The sequence below is a fragment of the Erythrolamprus reginae genome, chromosome 9 (assembly GCF_031021105.1).
Source record: "Erythrolamprus reginae isolate rEryReg1 chromosome 9, rEryReg1.hap1, whole genome shotgun sequence".
Classification (NCBI taxonomy): Eukaryota; Metazoa; Chordata; class Lepidosauria; order Squamata; family Dipsadidae; genus Erythrolamprus; species Erythrolamprus reginae.
The window spans coordinates 22296194-22316082 of NC_091958.1; the positions used below are offsets into that span (position 1 = coordinate 22296194).

Below are 19889 nucleotides of genomic sequence, written 5' to 3' on the forward strand. Positions count from 1 at the left end.
AGTATGGGCACACTTTTTGCACCCGAGTCAAAAAAGTTTCACCATCACTAGTATAGGGTTTCCTTCCTGAGCAGGGGGTTGGGCTAGAAGACCTCTAAGATCCCTTCCAATTTCTGTTATTCTGTTCTCCCATTATTTTGCAATTTATAACTAAAAGATATGAAACATTTGAACATCAGCATAAGCCCTTAAAATTGTTAATTGAGTGTTTTAACATTGTCAACTGATGGCAGAACCCCAGTTTCTGAAGCTTTCTCCCAGCAACAAGATCCCTTGATCTCTTTATGAATCCACCGAGACTTAATGGGAAGGAATGCCAGGACTGAACCGTTATTCATCCCTTTTTATTGTCACCCCCCAAATGTCAGACTCAGAAATTATTACATGGTCAACTCAAATGGAACGGACAGTGCCAGGTTGACATAACCTAATGTAGTTAGACGTAAATGGGGCTGATTTAGGATGAGTTAGGTGGAGAGTAACAGCACAGCTTACAATGACTTCAACTTTACAGAGTATTGTTCTAAGTGATTTTTTTTCTCTTTCTTTGCCCCTCCCTTCATCTATGCTTCATGCAGTCCTGCGTTGTATATTTATTAATTTATTAATTTATTATTCAATTTATTAATTGAATTATACCGGCTCTTATTATTTTTACAAACAATACAAGGCAGTAAACATACCTAATTCTCTTTCCTCTTCCTATTCCCCCCCACAATAGTGAGATTGTGAAATGTTTTAAGAACAATAGTAATTTCGGAGAAAAATGGTTTTTTCTTTGTGGCATGCTTTTGCATTTTTCTTAAAATTACTTTCTTATAACAGAGCAGGGTGGGCAGGAGATTGTTAGTGGTCCATTGCAAGGAGAAAGTGGCAAGAAGGACTAGAAGACCTTCCAATTCTGTTGTTGCTGTTGCTGTTGTCAATTTTTGACCAATGTTGTTATTTGACTAATGTAACAAGAAACAGTAATACACAGCAAATGAGATTTATAAACTGGAATTCGTATCACAATATCACAAGTCGAACACTTCCCAAGCGTCTAGGACTGTGTGATGTATTTTCGTATGATGCACACAGATCCAAGTATGGTGGCCTTTTGCAACTGACAGATTGTGATTTTATTTATGTTTATTGTTTTCAAATGCTGGCTGAGGTCTTTTGGCACAGCACCCAGTCTGTATACAGTGATCCCCCGATTATCGCGAGGGTTCCGTTCCAAGACCCCTCGCGATAATCGATAACTCGCGATGTAGCGGCACGGAAGTAAAAACACCATCTGCGCATGCGCGCCCCTTTTTCCATGGCCGCACATGCGCAGATGGTGGAGTTTGCGTGTGGGCGGCGGGGAAGACCCTTCGGCCGCCCAACAGCTGATCTGCTCCGCAGCGCGGCAGCGGCGAGGAGCCGAAGATGGGGTTTCCCCGTTGCCCAGGCAACGGGGAAACCCCATTTTCGGCTCCTCGCTGCTGCCGCGCTGCGGAGCAGATCAGCTGTTGGGTGGCCGAAGGAACCTTCCCTGGGTCTTCCCGCCGCCCAGGCAAAGGGGAAACCCCAAGATCGCTTGCCGCTTGCCCGTCGCCCGGCCGCTCGCTTGCCGCTTGCCCGTTCGCCCGCCCGCCCGTCTGCTCGCTTGCCGCTTGCCTGTTCGCCCGCCCGCCCGGCTGCTCACTTGCCACTTGCCGCTTGCCCGTTCGCCCGCCCGCCCGGCTGCTCGCTTGCCGCTCGAGAGCAAGAGGGGGAGAGATAGAGAAAGAGAGAGAAGGAAAGAAAGAGATGAGAGAGGGAGGAAGAGAGTGTGAGAGAGGAAGAAACAAGATAGAGAAAGAGAGAGAGAAAGAAAGATGAGAAAGGAAGGGAGTGACGTCATCGGGTGGAAAATCGCGATATAGCGATTCGCAATGATCGGGATCGCGAAACTCGGGGGATCACTGTATTACCACTGGGACCACCTGTACTGGTTTATGCCAGAGTCGTCGTTCGATTTTAAGATCCTGATATCGGCTAAGTTTTTCTTGTTGTTTCTCATCAATTCAGCTGTCACTTGGTATGGCGACATCAAGGATCCCCACTTTTTTCTTTTCCACAGTCGGGAGGTCTGGTGTATTGTGTTCCAAAACCTTCTCAGTTTGAATTCGAAAGTCCCAAAGTATTTTGGCATGCTTGTTTTCAACTACTTTCTCAGGTTTATGATCCCACCAGTTATTTACCACTGGTAGGTGGTAATTGTGGCACAGGTTCCAATGAAGCATCTGGGCCACGAAGTTGTGCCTCTGTTTGTAGTCCGTCTGTGCGATTTTCTTAAAGCCACTGAGGATGTGATCAATTGTTTCATCAGCTTCCTTGCAAAGTCTGCATTTTGGGTCATCAGCTGATTTTTCGATCCTGGCCTTGTTGTTATTGTCGCTGTTGTTACTACTGCTACTACTATGAGCAGTAGTAGTGTTACTATTACTACTATTGCCAGCATGAAAAATGTGATTCCCAAAAAATCACAACAGTATGCCACCTCTGAACTTTAGCAACCGAGCAGCGGTTTCTAAACCTCAGACACTTATAAAAATAACAAAAGTTGCAACTTAGTCGTCTGTCTGCCCGTCAATAAATCAAGATCTGCTTGGGCGTTAAACCATAATGCTCTTTGCTAGCACAAGTACATGCGCAGTGGTGAAATCCAATTTTTTTTACTGCTGGTTCTGTGAGCATGGTCTGGTGGCCGTGGTGTTGCTTGGTGGGCAGGCCTCCTTGCCTTTCGTAAACTTCTTCAAACCCACCTCTGCCATCAGGCATGGGGGAACTGAGACATCCCCCCTTGCCTATGTAGCTGTATGTATGATATGTTTGTGTGTATGCTTTTTTATATACTGGAGTTTTTAGGCTTTTTAATGTAAAATTGTTATTGTAAACTTTAATATTAGATTTGTTACTGTATATTGTTTTTATCATTGCTGTGAGCCGCCCTGAGTCTGCGGAGAGCGGCGGCATACAAATCTAATTAATAATAATAATAATAATAATAATAATAATAATAATAATAATAATTCCAGACATGTGGCTGTCCAGTCTCTTCTTAAAAACCTCTAGTGATGGATCACCCACAATTTCTAAAGGGAAGCCATTCTAGCGATTTACTAGTCCTCCCTGCTAGGAACTTTCTCCTTTTATTGCAGGCAGAATCTAATCATGATGGATAAAATGGGGAAATTGTGTAGCGGCCGGTAGGTTGCTTGTTTGTTGTCTTGCGCTCTACCCAGCCTCTCCAGAAAGGGCTGTTAGGAATCACATCTGCAGTTGGGTGTCTCACCCATCCTCCAAACATCCTGGAGGAGCAGCGACAGCCGTTCTTATTCTGAAAAACCCCTTTTCGCCAGCCCGCTGCTTGCTTTTTTTTGCTGACGACAGGGAAGCAGACAGAGGCAAACGGTCTATTCCATTTATGGCGAAGCGAGGCTAAAAACCACCAGCAGGATAGCACACATATATATTTTTTCCACCAGAGGAGGGGGAGCAGAATAGGTAGGTAAACAGATTTCTTTTCTAAACAAAAAGGAAGGAAGGAAGAAAACCTTTTCTGTTGGGAAGAGCTCGCCTGTCAGAAGGGAATTTGCAGGGAGGGACTAGGAAAGATGGTGGCTGCAGCTGCAGCGTAAAACCCCCAAAGGGAAACCAGCATTCCTTCTAATCCGATTTGCAAAACACGGGGAGCTCAGGATGGGGGAATGAGCCTCGGTTAAATTAGAAATTGCTCTGGAAATTAAAAAATATATATAAACGAGAAGAGCCAGCTTCTCTCCAAAGAGAACAGTGTTGCTGTTCAGCCGATCGAGGAGAGAGAGAGCTTTGGGAATTTCGGGATCTCCTATGCCGGGAGTCGGCTTCAGATTATTTTTTTTCTTTTTCCCTAGAGACCTTTGCTCTCAATAATGGTGTCATGGTTGACATGTGTGCGCAATGATGGACACATGCATTTAATGTTTTGTGGTACCTCTGTCAGGCTTGTGGTTGAGACTGGAGACTGGTTACCTGGGCAACCAGCTGATCAGGCCTAATTTCTTTGCAAAGAGGGTATTCTCTCTCACACACACATATATACACACACACACACACACACACACACACACACACCTTCCTCCAATGTACAGGTCATTCAGATAGAACACAGAGTAACAGAAGTGAAAGGGACCTTGAAGGTCATCTACTAAGTTGAACCCGCCCTCCTCCCATCCACCCCCGCTCAAGAAGAAGACCTTATACCAATGATGGTGAACTAGGTTTTGACACCTTTTCAGAAGGCCAAAGAGCTGGTCGCAGTTTCTCATCTCTGCTGGTGAAGAAGGACACAGCAGAAGAAGCTCTTCTCCTTGAGATGGTTTGCATGTAGAAAGACTGCTTAGGTCAAAACCAGACATACATTGCCCCTGTCAAATCTTGGAGGACTGATCCTCTGGTGGGCAACCTCCAGAACTTCCGGTTTGTCCATTGGGCAATTTTTTGTTGTCTCCGGGGCTTCAGAGATGCTTCCCTGAAGCGTCCAGAGAATGAAATGGCCTTTCCCAAGGCCAAAAAAACAGCTGGCTAGCATGTACATGGGTGCTGGAGGTGACATGGGACAAAGTCTCGCGTGCCCTCCGATGTGGTTTGCAATCATAGCTATAGGATTTCCTTCCTAAGCAGGGGGTTGGACTAGAAGACCTCCAATGTCCCTTCAAACTCTTGTTGTTGTTCTTATCTCTTTTATTCATTAAACTTGAAACTCAGTCAACTGAACATTTTAAAAAGTGTCAAAAATATCACTGACTGGTGCTAATCAGAGAATCATAGAGTTGGAAGGGACCTCCAGGATCATCGGGTCCAACCCCCTGCTCAATGCAGGATTCATTAAACTATCCCAGAAAGACGACTGTCCTGTCTCTGTTTGAAGACCTCCAGTGAAGGCAAGCCCACCACCTTCTGTGGCAAACTGTTCCACTGGTTTATCACCCTTACTGTTAGAAAGTTTTTTCTGATATCTAATCTAAATCTACTCCCTTGCAGTTTCATTCCATTGTTTCTAGTCCTTCCATGTGCTAATGAGAACAATGCTGATCCCTCTGCTCTGTGACAGTCCTTCAGATATTTGTAGACAGCTATCAAGTCTCCTCTCAGTCTTCTCCTTTGCAGACTAAATATCCCTAGATCCTTTAACCGTTCCTCATAGGACATGGCTTCCAGACCACTCACCATCCTTGTAACTCTCTTTTTAACTTGCTCTAGTTTATCAATGTCCTTTTTGCTGTCAGCGTATTATTATTATTATTATTATTATTATTATTATTATTATTATTATTATCATTTAGATTTGTATGCCGCCCCGCTCCGAAGACTCGGGGCGGCTCACAACAGCAAAACTGTTGTTGCTGTTGTGAGCCGCCCCGAGTCTACGGAGAGGGGCGGTATACAAATCTAATTAATAAATAAAATAAATAAATCAAAACAGTACAAATCCAATAGTTAAAAACAATTTAAAACCCTTAATATAAAAAACAATCATACATCTCAGACAAACCATACATAAAACGGAAACGGCCCAGGGGAATCAATTTCCCCATGCCTGACAGTACAAATCCAATACTTAAAACAAATTAAAACCCTTAATATAAAAACAATCTTACATCTCATAATAATAATACTATATTAATAATAACAATATTAATACTGTATTATTATTATTATTATTATTTCTTTTATTCATTAAACATAATATCAACTAGACATTTAAAATACATCACAAATATCATTAACTGGCACTAATGGTTGATATGGGTTGTTGCCAATCTCCTAGTTATCAACCAAGTACGATGCTCCGAGTAGCGCAGTTTTTTGCAGTTCCACTGGTGTTATTGCAGGAAACTGCAATTTCATGATGGTGATGGTGATGATGATGATTAATGGTTGGAAGGGGGAATGAAGAGGTTACGGGCAGTCCTCCACTTATGGCCACAATTGAGAAATTTCTGTGAGTAAGGATGTTGGTTGCTAAGTGAGTCACGCCTGATTTTACAACCTTTTTTCCCTGTGCTTATTAAGTGAATCAGTGCAGCTGTTAAGTAAACCTTGTGTCATTAAAACAATCTGGCTTCCTCTGCTGGATGATTGCAAATAATGATCACATGACTACTTCAAGATGCTGCACCCATCATAAATATAGGCCAGTTGCTAAGCATCTGCATTTTGGTCCTATAAACATGAGAACGCAGTGACGATTCTAAGTGTAAGGACCAATCAAAAGTCACATTTTAACTTCAAACAGTCTCTAAACACATTGTTGTATAAATGTTTAACTTGGAAATGGTATTAGGGGTGGGGGGGGAAGGGATTGTTGATATAGAGCAGTGATTTTCAACCTTTTTTGAGCCGCGGCACATTTTTTACATTTACGAAACCCTGGGACACATTGAGCGGGGCGGGGGGGGCTAAAAAAAGTTTGGACAAAAAAATTCTCTCTCTCTCCCTTCCTTCCTCTTTCTTTCTCTCTCTCCATTCCTCTTTCTTTCTCTTCCTTCCTCCCTCTCTTTTTTGCTCTCTTTCTCTCCCTCCTTACCTCCCTCTATGTCTTTCTCTCTCTCTCCTTCCCTCCCTCTCTTTCTTTCTCTCTTGCTCTCTCTCTTGCTTTCTTTCTCTTGTTCTTTCTCTCTTGCTTTCTCTCTCTCTCTCTTGTTCTCTTTCTCGCTCACTCGCTCTTTCTCTCTCTTGCTTTCTTTCTCTCTCTTGCTTTCTTTCTTTCTCTTTTTTTCTCTCTCTCTTGCTTTCTTTCTCTCTCTGAGCTTCGCGGCACACCTGACCATGTCTCGCGGCACACTAGTGTGCCACGGCACACTGGTTGAAAAACACTGGTATAGAGTAAATCAAGGCTCAGCACAGGAGATGACAAATCGGTAGAAAAATGCTGAACGCCATCCAAAATGAAAGTAGATATCACTGACAAGTCTCTTGCTATTTGAATCCTTTTTTTTTTTTTAAAGTTAATGTTACAACAAATTGGAAATTTGTGAATAAGTGCCTTTTGTACAGAGGCATATATGAAAATAATAATAATATTGAGTAAGGAAACTTTGCGAAGAGGAAATCAAAATTGCAGCAGAAATTTGGGGAATTGTATCTGAAGTGTTTCAGGAATCCATCTGCAGGCTTTTCTATACTGGCTGTATATATACACTGTTCAAAAAGGGAACACTTAAACAACAGAATATAACTTCAAGTCAATCAAACTTCTGTGAAATCAAACTGTCCACTTAGGAAGCAACACTGATTGACAATCAATTTCACATGCACATTCAACTTTGTACAGAACAAAGTATTCCATGAGAATATTTCATTCCTTCAGATCTAGGATGTGTTCTTTGAGTGTTCCCTTTATTTTTTTGAGCAGGATAGATAGATAGATAGATAGATAGATAGATAGATAGATAGATAGATAGATAGATAGATAGATAGATAGATAGATAGATAGAGATAGAGAGATAGATCAGGGATGGCAAACCATTTTTGGCTTGTGTGACAAAAGGAGAAGCACGCACTCGCTAGCATGCGCACATGTGCCCACACCCATGCGTTACCACGCTGCCCCCCAACACATGCGCACAACCACCACCACCACCCTGTGCTGCCCCCGCGCATGCACACTGGTCTCGCTGAAGCCTCCAGACTTCTGAAGTTTCAAAATGGTGAAAAACAGCCTGACGGGAAGTTAAGAACCCAACTTCCGTTTGACCATTTTTCACCTACCCCAGGCTTCAGGAGGCTTTCCTGAAGATTGGGGAGAGCGAAAAGGGCCGAAAAGAAGGCCGTAAACCAGCTGGACAGCTGGGAGCATTATTTCTGTTGGTAAGCAAGGCAGTCATTAAATGAGCCACTCCAGTTTTACAACTTTTTTTTACCATGGTTGTCAAAAAAAATTTGACCATAGTTGCGAATCAAACTGCAATTGTTGTGTGAATTATGCGGTCATTAAATTAATTTAGCTTCTCCCAATTGAACTGGGTTCAGGACAGGGCACATGCTGTGTAAATGCAAAGTGTAAGAACTACACCGTGTGGATTAAATGTCAAATAACTGGTAATTGATATGTGCAGTCTTTTTTGGGGGGGAGATCTATTGCTTCCTGTTTAAATAAAAAAGATCTCATGAGGTTCCCAGTTTGAGCTTTAAAAAGACCAATTGTCCAGTTACAAACCTTTCCAGAAGGAACGTCATGCAGATTTCTTGGCAAGCCCTCCCTGTTGCTGGAGTTTGATCTTTGAGTGCCATAATAAATCAGCACTTTCTGCCAGATGCATTCTATAAAAACGTAAAACATGTTTTTAGCCTTAGCACGTCTGCAAAAAACCCAAAACAAACCCAAACAATTCAGTCAGGAAATTGGTCTAAGCCAAAATCCTATTATGGTTGTGGAAGTTAGGGTAGATCAGTGCTTCTCAAATAGCAGGGTGTGGAACAATGCCAGGGGGGCTTGTGTGACCCGGGGGAACATGTGGTCCCTCTCGATCAATTCCCCTGGACGGGGAGTGTTTTTCCAGTTGCACACTGCTCCGAGCCCGGAAGAGAAGGTGGCCGGGTGGGGCAGCTGCGTGGGTTCTTGTTGTTCTCTGAAGCTGCCTCAGTAGCCATAAATGGTGTGGCGAACCTGCTACTGGACAAAGAAGAGCATTCTCTGCAGCTGGGTAAAAGCTTCAAATGACACCCTAAAGCAGTGGTTCTCAACCTCTCCACCCCTCTTTCTTTCTCTCTTCCTTCCTTCCTATCTTTCTCCCTCCCTCCCTCCCTATATGTCTTTCTCTCTCCCTCCTTCCCCCTCTCTTGCTCTCTCGCTCTCTCTTTCTCTCTTACTATCTTTCTCTCTGTCTCTCTTGCTATCTCTCTCTCTTGCTATCTCTCTTTCTCTCTCTCTCTTCCTATCTCTCTTTCTCTCTCTCGTTACACCACGCCGGCAACAGCGGCATCGGGCAGTAGCCAGGGGTGGTGGCAGAGCGGTTGACTGCGAGCGGGAGGCTACCGGCTGCAGCGGCCCCGGACAGTCGTTGGGAGATGGCGGCGGCGAGAGGGAGCTCCAAGGTGGAGGTACTGACGGTGGCGGTTGGACGTGCTGCTGGACGCCATACATGCTGGCGCTGCGGGCTGACACCTCCGACCCAGCCAGCGAGCCAGTTCCAGCCCTGCAGCACCAGCCTGTACGGCATCCAGCAGCACATCCACCACTGTCGGTGCCTCCACCTTGGAGCTCCTTCTCGCCGCCACCATCCCCCGGCGACTGCACGGGGCCGCTGCAGCCAGCAGCCCCCCGTTCCCACTGCCATTGCCCTCCCGCTGGGCCCCAACTGACACTTGTTGCCGCCTCCACTGGGAAGCTCCAGCTGGGCACGAAGAATAAAACTCAGCTTCTGGTCTCGGAAGCTGAGCTTCACGGCACACCTGACCATGTCTCGCAGCACACCGGTTGAAAAACACTGTCTTAGGCGACCCCTGTGAAATGATTGTTTGACCCCCAAAGGGGTCCCGACCTCCAGGTTGAGAACCACTGTCCTAAAGCATGCTTCCACAGCATTTGCTGTGAGTGCCCGGCAGAGGTGACACTTATGGGCCAAACATCAGCTTGATGAAGCTGGTCTGGCCCCATGTCAAAACACTAAAATTCTATTGGGGCCCAGATCGAAGAGTAGGGTGTGTGTGTGTAAAATGTTTACTTCTTCCTGTGGGGATGACGTAACAGAAAATAATTGAGAAGCACTGGGGTAGATGAACATTTTGCAACCAGAAAGAAGATCTCTTTAGATGTCTCTATTTAAATCATGGGGGGAAAATGCTAAAGTCTCTTGGGTGGGTTTCCTTCAGGGTGAAATGCGAGGGTACGAGTGGAAAGAAGGATTTGGGGTCAGAAACAGGAATTTAAAACCCAGCTCAACAGATCACGTTGGGTATGGGTCTCCTTTGGGAAAGATCCGCTTGATTCAAGAAGGGACAGCGAAAATCCCACAGAGCCCAAGTGTTATTTCCATTTGCGTGCCTTTCCAGTCCCAACCCACTTGGGCTGAGATCATGACCAAGCTTTGCTGATGTCATGAAATCCTCCAGTGACTGGGGCTCATGCTTTGGCATGAGAGGTTGGGAAGGAAGGGAAAACAATCATGCGTCATTCCTGGTTGATGTACAGTGTTTAGACATGCCTGATTTATTCGGCTTTAATCTGCTGCCTCAACAGATGACTAAGCCTACACACCGTGTTATCAATGTACAGGTAATCTTTCATTTACAATAGTCCATTTACTGACTGTTTCGAAGTTGCAACAGCACTGGGGAAAAAAAGCAACTTATGACCATTTTTCACACTTAGCGACTGTTGTAGCTTCACATGATCAAAATTCATGGGAGCCGGACTTAGATCTCCTGTGGCAACGCAACGACTCCATAGTGATGACACGTTTAACCTCACTTTCCAGTTGCTCTTCTCCTACAGAAACCCAAGTAGAAAGATGACCACTCACTTGGTGGCTGTAAAGAAGAGTAGAATTGCTCATTAGGAGTATACTATTCAATCATAGCTCAGTTCTGATGGCTAAATATTGCCCTTTTGCTCAACTTCCAGGAATAGATTTATGGCAAAAAAACCGAATAATTTTTCTACCGATAATTTGCTTTTAGTTTTGCAAACTTATATGCTGCCTCCTTCCTCCTATTTTTGTCACCTGGGTCCACCACCTTTAATTTTCAACTTTCTTCCAAATTAATCGCTATAGCTTATCTTCCAGACATATTATCTCTTATACCTCTTAATTTTAGGCCTAATCATCCCTCTCCTCAATATATATCTTTATTAATCATTTATTTATTTATTTATTTATTTATTTATTTATTTATTTATTTATTTATTATTTGGATTTGTATGCCGCCCCTCTCCGAAGACTTGGGGCGGCTCATTCATATGGGTAACTCGTTTGCTAACCATAAAATGGATCAAGATTAGTTGTACTCAGGGAAGGATAAGAGGGAGTAGACAAAATAGAAAGGAAGGGGAATGAGTCAGGAGGGAAGTAGTAAAGAGGGAGAATGGGAGAAAGAAAGTGGAGTAGAGAGAGAGAGGAAAGGAAAGTAATATAGAAGAAAAGCATATGGGAGATAAAAATATAAAAGGAACAAATGAAGGATGTATGATATTTTGGATATAAATGTGTAACTGGATGTTTTGATAATATGGTACGTGTATGGATATTTGTGTAAGTTTGGTAAAAAAAAATTACAAAAGCAGTCAGACAAGGTTACACTATATTGTTCAATGATTATATAAACCCCTTTAATTGACAAGGTAGGGGGCATAATGGTTCAGCAGTTAAAACAAGACACTAAGCATGTCAGCTGGAAAACTGACAGCCCAGGTTTGAGACCTGAGCACTACATGATGGAGTGAATTCTGGTCACTTGCTCCATCTCCTGCCCACCTAGCAGTTCAAAAGCATATAAATTTGAATAGATAGATAGGTGCTCCTTCAGTGGGAAGGTAACAGCATTCCATGCATCTGGGCTGACCACATGACTATAGTGGTGTTTTCAGATAACACTAGCTCCTTCCGCTAATAAACAGAGATAAGCCCCTCTCCTTAGAGTCGGACACAACTGGAGAGGAAAAACCTTTATCTTTAATTGAGGGATCATCACCACAGTTGGCACATTCAATGCTCTTAAAGTGGGTGATGTAACAATATTGGTGTTAATGCAGGTTGATCCGAGAAGGACCTTGAGATCTCTTGTGGAATTCTGCTCAGAGAAAGTATTTGAGCTTGATTGGGACAAATTTACAAGTTTTGCAAAGTGCACTAAAATCCTTAAATTGAAAGAGCGATGAGCTACAGCAGGTCAAACAGTATAAGTACTTGGGGATAATATTTAACCTACAGAAAGTTAGAATGCGTGCTTACAATGCTCTGTATAATTTGCAGAAAGATGAAGTTTGACTGTTCAAATTTTTAAGAAGAAAAGTCTTGGGGAACATTATCTATTCCAATAGAAGAGAATATCTGTAATTTAATTTGGAAACATTAAACTGCAATTTAATGTTTCCAAATGTAAAATAATGCACTTGTGGAAAAGGAATTGTATTGGCAGTTCTGTGTTAGCAAAAACTTAAGAAGAGAAGGATTTAGGGGTAGTGATTTCTGACAGTCTCAAAATGGGTGAGTAGTGTGGTTGGACAGTAGGAAAAGCAAGTAGGATGCTTGGCTGCATAGCTAGAGGTATAACAAGCAGGAAGAGGGAGATTGTGATCCCGCTATATAGAGCGCTGGTGAGACCACATTTGGAATACTGTGTTCAGTTTTGGAGATCTCACCTACAAAAAGATATTGACAAAATTGAAGGGGTCCAAAGACGGGCTACAAGAATGGTGGAAGGTCTTAAGCATAAAACGTATCAGGAAAGACTTCATGAACTCAATCTGTATAGTCTGGAGGACAGAAGGAAAAGGGGGGACATGATCGAAACATTTAAATATGTCAAAGGGTTAAATAAGGTTCAGGAGGGAAGTGTTTTTAATAGGAAAGAACAAGGGGACACAATCTGAAGTTAGTTGGGGAAAAGATCAAAAGCAACATGAGAAAATATTATTTTACTGAAAGAGTAGTAGATCCTTGGAACAAACTTCCAGCAGACATGGTTGGTAAATCCACAGTAACTGAATTTAAACATGCCTGGGATAAACATAGATCCATCCTAAGATAAAATACAAATACTGTAATAGTATAAGGGCGGACTAGATGGATCATGAGGTCTTTTTCAGCCATCAGTCTTCTATGTTTCTATGTAGATGTAGAAGAAGAGCAGGCAGAGGTGTAGGTGGTGGAGTTAAGCATGTCATCGGCTTAGAGTCGTTGCATTCCCACAAGTGGTCCTAATCCAACTTCTAGACCCTTATATAGTGCTGAACTTCAGTTGACTAGAGTCTTGTATATAGGCCACATAAATAAACCTTCTGTTCTGCAGCTTAACAACTTATGCTGTAAGCCGCCCAGAGTCATTTCAAAATGAGACAGGCATTAACACATGGTCCTGCTGCTCCTTTGTGCCTGACCAGAGGTGGGTTGCTCCTGGTTCGGACCGGTTCAATAGAACTGGTAGTGTGAATTTCCCCCCACTCGCTGAACAGGAGTTATCGCCGGCTGGCCATGCCCTCAAACTGGCTCTAACGGCGGCGCCATAAACACACCATTTTGTTTTTTTGCTTTTGCGCATGCTCAGAGGCTGTTTTTTGCTTCTGCACATGCATAGAAGCCACATGGTGCGAGAGGAAGCAAACTGGTGGCGAGGGGAGTTAGAATCCACCCTTGTGCCCTGACAGTAGCTCAGATTTTAACTGTGGAGTCCTTGATGCTCTCTCTGATTATACCTTGGTTGTATTTAACAGATTAACAGAATTGAAAGGGACCTTGTAGGTCATCTAGTCCACCACCCAAACAGGAGACCCTACACCATTTCTGTCAAATGGCAGTCCAATCTCTTTTTGAAAGCCTCCAGTATGAAGTTCCCATAACTTCTGAAGGCAAATTCAGTTCCATTGGCTGATCGATCTCACTGTCAGGAAGTTTCTCCTTAGTTCCAGCTTCTATGATTCATTACTTTCCTATAGTTCCCTGGGTAGGGAAGTGTAAGAAATCGTTGTACTTTTTTTAAAAAGTAAGGTTTTGCCCATAAGGAACATTGAAACCATTGCTTATTATCTTTTTCACATCATTCTTTTTGTTGGTATATTTGTGCACAGTCTTTGACACCATTAATAGCAAATTACTCAGGCCATCCAGATATACTTTGTACTGTGATGTTTATTTTTTGATAGAATTGATGTAGACTCTCCGAATGTTACTGATTAAGGGGAGAATTGTATGATTGTTTTGCAAGAGCAGAATAGAGAAGGTTTTTATAGCCATCAGTTGTTTAAGAACTCCATATTTTAGTTTTATCAGTTAGTCATTTTAAAGAAGCAAAGCATTCACACCCTAATCTTACTCTTTTTGTTTAGCATAAATCTAGTTTGTAAGGATTAGGATAACACCTTCTTCTTAGGTTTAGTTATTTAGTCTTATTGATGTTATAGATTTGATGCTATTAATTCTGTATTCATACACTGGGTTCATAGCTCCGTGAATGCTTTATTATAGCCTGTTGTATCTTATTTCGCTGGTTGTTGAGCAAAATACATTTCCAGGTTTTTCCTTCTCTTCATTATCATCATCATTACTCTTAATTACTTCAATTGCATTTTCTGCATAATACGAACAGAATACCTAGCCTTGCAAAGAGCCTCGGTAGTGTAATGGTTAGAGTGAAGTACTGCAAGCTACTTCTGCTGATTTCTGGCTACCAGCAGTTTGGCAGATCAAATCTCAGTAGGCTCAGGGTTGACTCAGCCTTCCATCCTTCCAAGGTTGGTAAAATGAGGACCCAGATTGTTGGGGGCAACATGCTTACTCTCTGTAAAGTGCTTAGAGAGGGCTGCAAAGCACTGTGAAGTGGTATATAAGTCTAAATACTAAATGCTATCGCAGTGGGTGGATGGATTGATTGATGGATCCTTCCTTCCTTCCTTCCTTCCTTCCTTCCTTCCTTCCTTCCTTCCTTCCTCCCTCCCTCCCTCCCTCCCTCCCTCCCTCCCTGCCTCCTCCTTCCTTCCCCTTCCTTTCTTCTTTCTTTTTCTTCCCTCTTTCCATCCTCCCTCCCTCCCTTCCTTCTTCCTTCCCTACTTCTTCTCTCCTTCTTTCCTTCTTTCCATCCTTCCTCTCTTTCACCCTCCTTGCCCCAAATGGCTGTTTCACTGCATCGAGCAAGCCAAATCTTTTTGTTTTCTTTTGAGACAGGCAGAATCATATCCAGGCACAAATCAAAGGTATGACACAGTTTATCTCTGGAGGTTTATTAGTATCTTTCCAGCCCCTTCCTGGGCTGGGCTGTAGTTTGTTACAGTAATATTTCCTGAAGATAACAGAGCATCATGCAAACAAGTTTAAATCCTTCTGGCTTCAAGAGGTGCCAGTAGAAGAAGTGGAGAAGACAGAGAGAAGGAGAAATTCTTGGGAGGTTATTTTTTCACTGAGAGGCCAGAGAGAAATTAACTCTGAAGAAGATCAATTTCAAAATACAACATATCTTCCAGGCATCCACTCTAATCATTCCTGGCCCATTTTTAGTGGCAGACAATTTGTTCTGTACTCTCCAGCTCTCTCCTTCAAAAAGTAGCAGTCACATTTTTTTTTTCCCTGGAAAAAAAGGATATACTTAGAAGTCTGTAGCTATAGAGCTTAGTGAAGGTCGAGGAGGAGAAGGAGGAAAAGAAGGAGAAAGAGTGGAAAGAGGAAAAGAAAGAAAAGAAGAGAAAGGAGGAGGAGGAGGAGGAGGAGGAGGAGGAGGAGGAGAAGAAGAAGAAGAAGAAGAAGAAGAAGAAGAAGAAGAAGAAGAAGAAGAAGAAGAAGAAGAAGAAATTATTGATGTTATTTTGACTGGCATCAACCAACTCTAGCTGTTCTTCTAACAAGATTCTTCTGTTACGTTTCACTGGAGGCTGACTTTGCACATGGAATCTGAGGTGGGAGTAAATTAATGGTGGGGATATGAGATGGGGGGAGTGATATTTGAGCCACTATACTTGTTGAAATCTGTTTCATGTTTGTTTTCAACTTCTTTTGCATCTCTCTTCCCTGCTGTCCAATCTTGATTTTAATGAACCAATGAACCAGGTTATTTAATGAACCAATGAACCAGGCTAAATAACAAGACAGCACTAAGACCGGGTTTTTTTCCTCTTAAACTTCTTCAGCCAGGCAAAAAATACACACTCTTCTCTGACTTGAAAATATTTGCTTTTATTTATGTATTTTTTAAAATAAATCGGAAAAACCCTTTTGTTTGTTTGTTGTGTCTTTTGCCGTGCGCTGTTTTAGCAAGAAGTTTGCATTAGATCTTCTTGTGGGAAGTTTGTTTGGAATTGCCACTCAAATGACTTTATTCTATTTTTTTTTACTTTATTCTAAATAGCATTGTTGCCAAAACGGTATTGGAAGAACTTAAAAACCATATCTTTGAAGACCAACCTTTGATGGTATTGGGTTTGATTTTTTTTTAAGATCGAGCGTCCACCGTTCTTCCAAGGCGAAAACTGGGTTTTCAATCGTTATTGAAAATAGTTGGTTTTGCTGGATACGTCTTACATTGTTCTTTTTTATTTATTTGTAGATATTGTGCGTACTTAGATACTTTAGCATTTGAAAAAGTGATCCATAAAAATAGGAGCAATGATCAATATATCCTTCACAAAGCTTACTGAGGAATTTGAGACAAGTTGAGAATGATTGATGGAATGATAGGCAGTTGGGAAGGGTGTATGAGGAACATCTGAAGATGATCTTGCTGAAGATGGTAGTTGAGAAAGAAACTGATAAACTCTGGATGGTTTCTGTAAATTTTAAATAACTCTTTGGTGTCTGGGTGGTGTGAAGTTCCTTTTCTTTCACATTAGGCTTTCCTCATTGGCTTATCGTAACCATTTGACTCACCACCATTGTTAACCCTAGAATTCGATTGTTTCCTTGTCAAAACTGAGATGGAGAAAAAAACCCGATGAAGCTGGATCCTGTTGTAATTATAATCTCCATCTCCCCCCATCTCCAAAGCTTTCTGAAAATAAGACATCTACCATTGATAATTGTTGCCGGTGCCCTTGTGTCTATGGCACTGAATCTGATGGGATTTTCCTATGGTTTTTAGAGACCTGTTTCTTTCTCCTGCAATTCAGCAATTATGGAAAAAAAGAAAAGAAAAAAATAAATAAAGCCATAAACCAGGTTTTCCTCAGTTGGTAGCATCTAGTCAGTGCATTAAAGTCAACATAAAGAAGTCAGGTGAGAGTTATGGAGGTTGTAGACCAACATATATGACAGGATCAGGGTGGAGAAGGGTGATACAAGCTCTCCCTGATTCTAATAGCTGGTTGGCTGTTTTGGTTGGTCGGTTGTTGGTGGTTCGTACTTTTGATATGTTTTGGGTGGAGATGGATGGATGATGGATGGTGGATGGATGGTTGGATGGACGCACAGACAGACAGAGGCATTGGCATGTATATTTGACTGTCATTGTTATGGGTAAATTTAGCAGACTTGCCCACAGTTTAGGTGTGCTTGATAATTTAAAATAAGTGCTCCCAAGTAATTGTGTATATAGTTGTTTATTTACAATGAAATGCTTACAATTTAATATCAAAATAAGGCAGTATTTTCCCCAAGCTCATAATCTAGAAAGACGGAAAGCAGAAGGAAAAAAGGATAGAAAAAAATGTCTTTGCAACTATAGATTGTTTGAGGTGGTTACTCAGCAGGTCAAATCATTTGCAGATAGAACACTTGATTATGTTCTATCAAGTTCTAAAAAGATCTGTTTCTTAGAAAACATTTGTTTTTCTTTTTGTGAGTGTTATGGCAATCTTGAGATAAAATAGAAACAAATCAACAAACGAGTGTAATTTAGAGTGATGAAAATCATGCTTCCACATCAGACTTTATGCAGCATGTTACTTCTCCATTTGGTCTGTTTGCACATGCAAACCCAGGGAAAGAAAATGCTATCAAAACCCAGGGAAGAAAATGCTATGCAAATATTTCCCTTTAAAAAAAAAACATGGTTAAAAATTGAAGTGTTGTCCAACCTGCCTTCAGAGCTAAAAGCAGATAGAACCTGGGATGTTGGTTTGAAGTAAACCTTAAGTAAACATCCTATCTATGTTTGTTTTCTTTTTGTAGAAAAAGATCTACAAGTACAAGAAAGTGCTGAGTAATCCAAGCCGCTTAGAGGTGGTTCTGAAGGAAATCCGGACTTTGGTGGACATGGCGTTAACTTCCCCTTTGCAAGACGAATCCATCCATCAAGCTCCTTTAGAAATTGTTTCCAAGTTGCTTTCAGAGGTAAGTCTTTGGCAATGATGTCTCCTTATTTCTGTTTTCCACCATCCAAGCCAACAAACTAATAAACCCAATGCCAGTGTTCCCTCTAATTTTTTGGGTGGGTGGGTGGAAAAGTATAGTGTCTGAGTGGCAGTCCCTTCGGGACTGGGCAGCACAGAAATAATAAATAAACAAACAAACAAACAAGCAAACAAACAAACAAAAAACCCACCCTGTTTTGCCTCAGAGAATTTCAAAATAAAATACTGTACTGTGTGTCTATAACAGTGAGCTCATAATAGGGCAACTCTATCAATATCCAAATGCCACTTAAATAGTTGAGCTAGTTTCAAACTAGATTTTGATTTTCTTTCTCTCTTCCTTACTCCCATTCTTTTTTTCTCTTTTCCTTCCTCTCTTTTTTCTATCTGTTTCTCTCTCTTCCTCTCTCTCTCCTTCCCTCTCACTCTTTCCCTCTCGGCTTCTGGGCAGGTTTGGAAAACTCTGAGTTGATGATGATTTTTAAGTGAGCGATTGCTCACTGCTCAGCTTAGAGGGAACTATGCCCACTTGCAGATTGTTAGGCAGAATTTATTATAGGGCAGTGTGGTTAAAACAATGGGTTTATTGGCTGAAAGCTGGCAGCCCAGGTTTGAGATCCGAGCATCGTGCAGTGAGGTGAGCCTAGTTCCTGTCCACTTAGCAATTTAAGGACATGTAAATGCAAGTAGATAAATAGGTACCACTTCGGTGGTTTGTGATAGCATGCTGGCCATATGACTGTGGAAACGTCTTTGGACAGCACTGGCTCAATGGTCTTGAAACAGAGATGAGCACCATCCTCTATTAGTAAAATAGATTAGTAAAATATTCACAAACTCCTTTCCTTGCTATTACAGGGCTGCCCAACCTTGGCAATTCTAGGACTCGTGAACTCTAAGAATTTCCATTATTTCAGTGTGATCATCCCATCCTCAAGTTGAGGACTGGCCATTTAAAAAGCTTCCCGTTAAAAAAATGCCCATAATAAAGATGTGTGAGAAGCTGGTTTACCCTATCGCAGGGGTAGGCAAAGTGGGCTCTACTATGCCATATGGACTATCCTTGCCCTATCCTAAGCCGGGTTGTCCATTTGGTTTGATAGTTTAATCTCTCGTCTGAAATCCTTCCTGACTCCTTGATTGCGAATGATTGTAGATGGGAACTCGTGAATGATTCTTGTCAAGATGGGGACTATTTGCATCACCATCACCAATTTGAACTCACCGGATTGGTGATTCCAGGAGAATTGGAAGAGATAGCAGATGTTGGGAGGGTCACCACTGTTGCAACATGCCATGCTACCTTTTTCAGCACCTGGATCTTTTTGAGTGATGTCGAACTCAAGGCCCAAGGGCCAGATCCGGCCCACGGGGCTGTCCTGGAAATAATGAAGGAGTGACTTGTGGTGCCTCTGCCAGCAAAAATGGAGCTTGGGAGGGCCACAGGCAGCCCTCTGGAGCTCCATTTTCACTCACAGAGGGTTGCAGGAGGCTGTCACAGCTGAAAACAGAGCTTGGGAGCCCGGTTTTTGCTGGCAGAGGGCTCAAGCCACCAAAGGGCTCCTCGACACAAGTGAAGTTGAGCTGGGCACACTCACTCTGGCCACGCACACAAACAAACATCCCTAAAATGAAATGGAGTTTGACACACCTGATTTAGCCTAATGGGTGATCCTCTAGACCAGTGATGGCAAACCGATGGCATGGGTGCCACAGGTGGCACGCGGAGCCATATCTGCTGGCACACGAGCCATGGCCCTAGCTCAGCTCCAACATGCATATGTGTGCCAGGCAGCTGGCATTTGCTCGCCTAGAGGCTCTGGGATGGCATTTCTGGCTTCCAGAGAGCTTCCAGGGGGATGGGGGAGGGCGCTTTTACCCTCTTCCAGCCCCAGGGAAGCCT

At 42.5% G+C, this 19889-nt stretch overlaps 1 protein-coding gene across 2 annotated transcripts in view; it reads left to right on the plus strand.

Moving 5' to 3' along the window:
• Positions 1-19889, plus strand: part of CMIP (c-Maf inducing protein) — a 206665-nt gene that overhangs the window by 143212 nt on the left and 43564 nt on the right. Inside the window, exons 1-2 of one of the 2 annotated variants that reach the window (XM_070760447.1) lie at positions 15522-15598; positions 17805-17966. In XM_070760447.1, coding sequence (XP_070616548.1) covers positions 15587-15598; positions 17805-17966 — 174 coding nt within the window. In that variant the 5' untranslated portion in view covers positions 15522-15586. Of the gene's footprint in view, positions 1-15521; positions 15599-17804; positions 17967-19889 lie in introns of those variants that run through there. The other variant, XM_070760446.1, reaches the window with a different exon arrangement.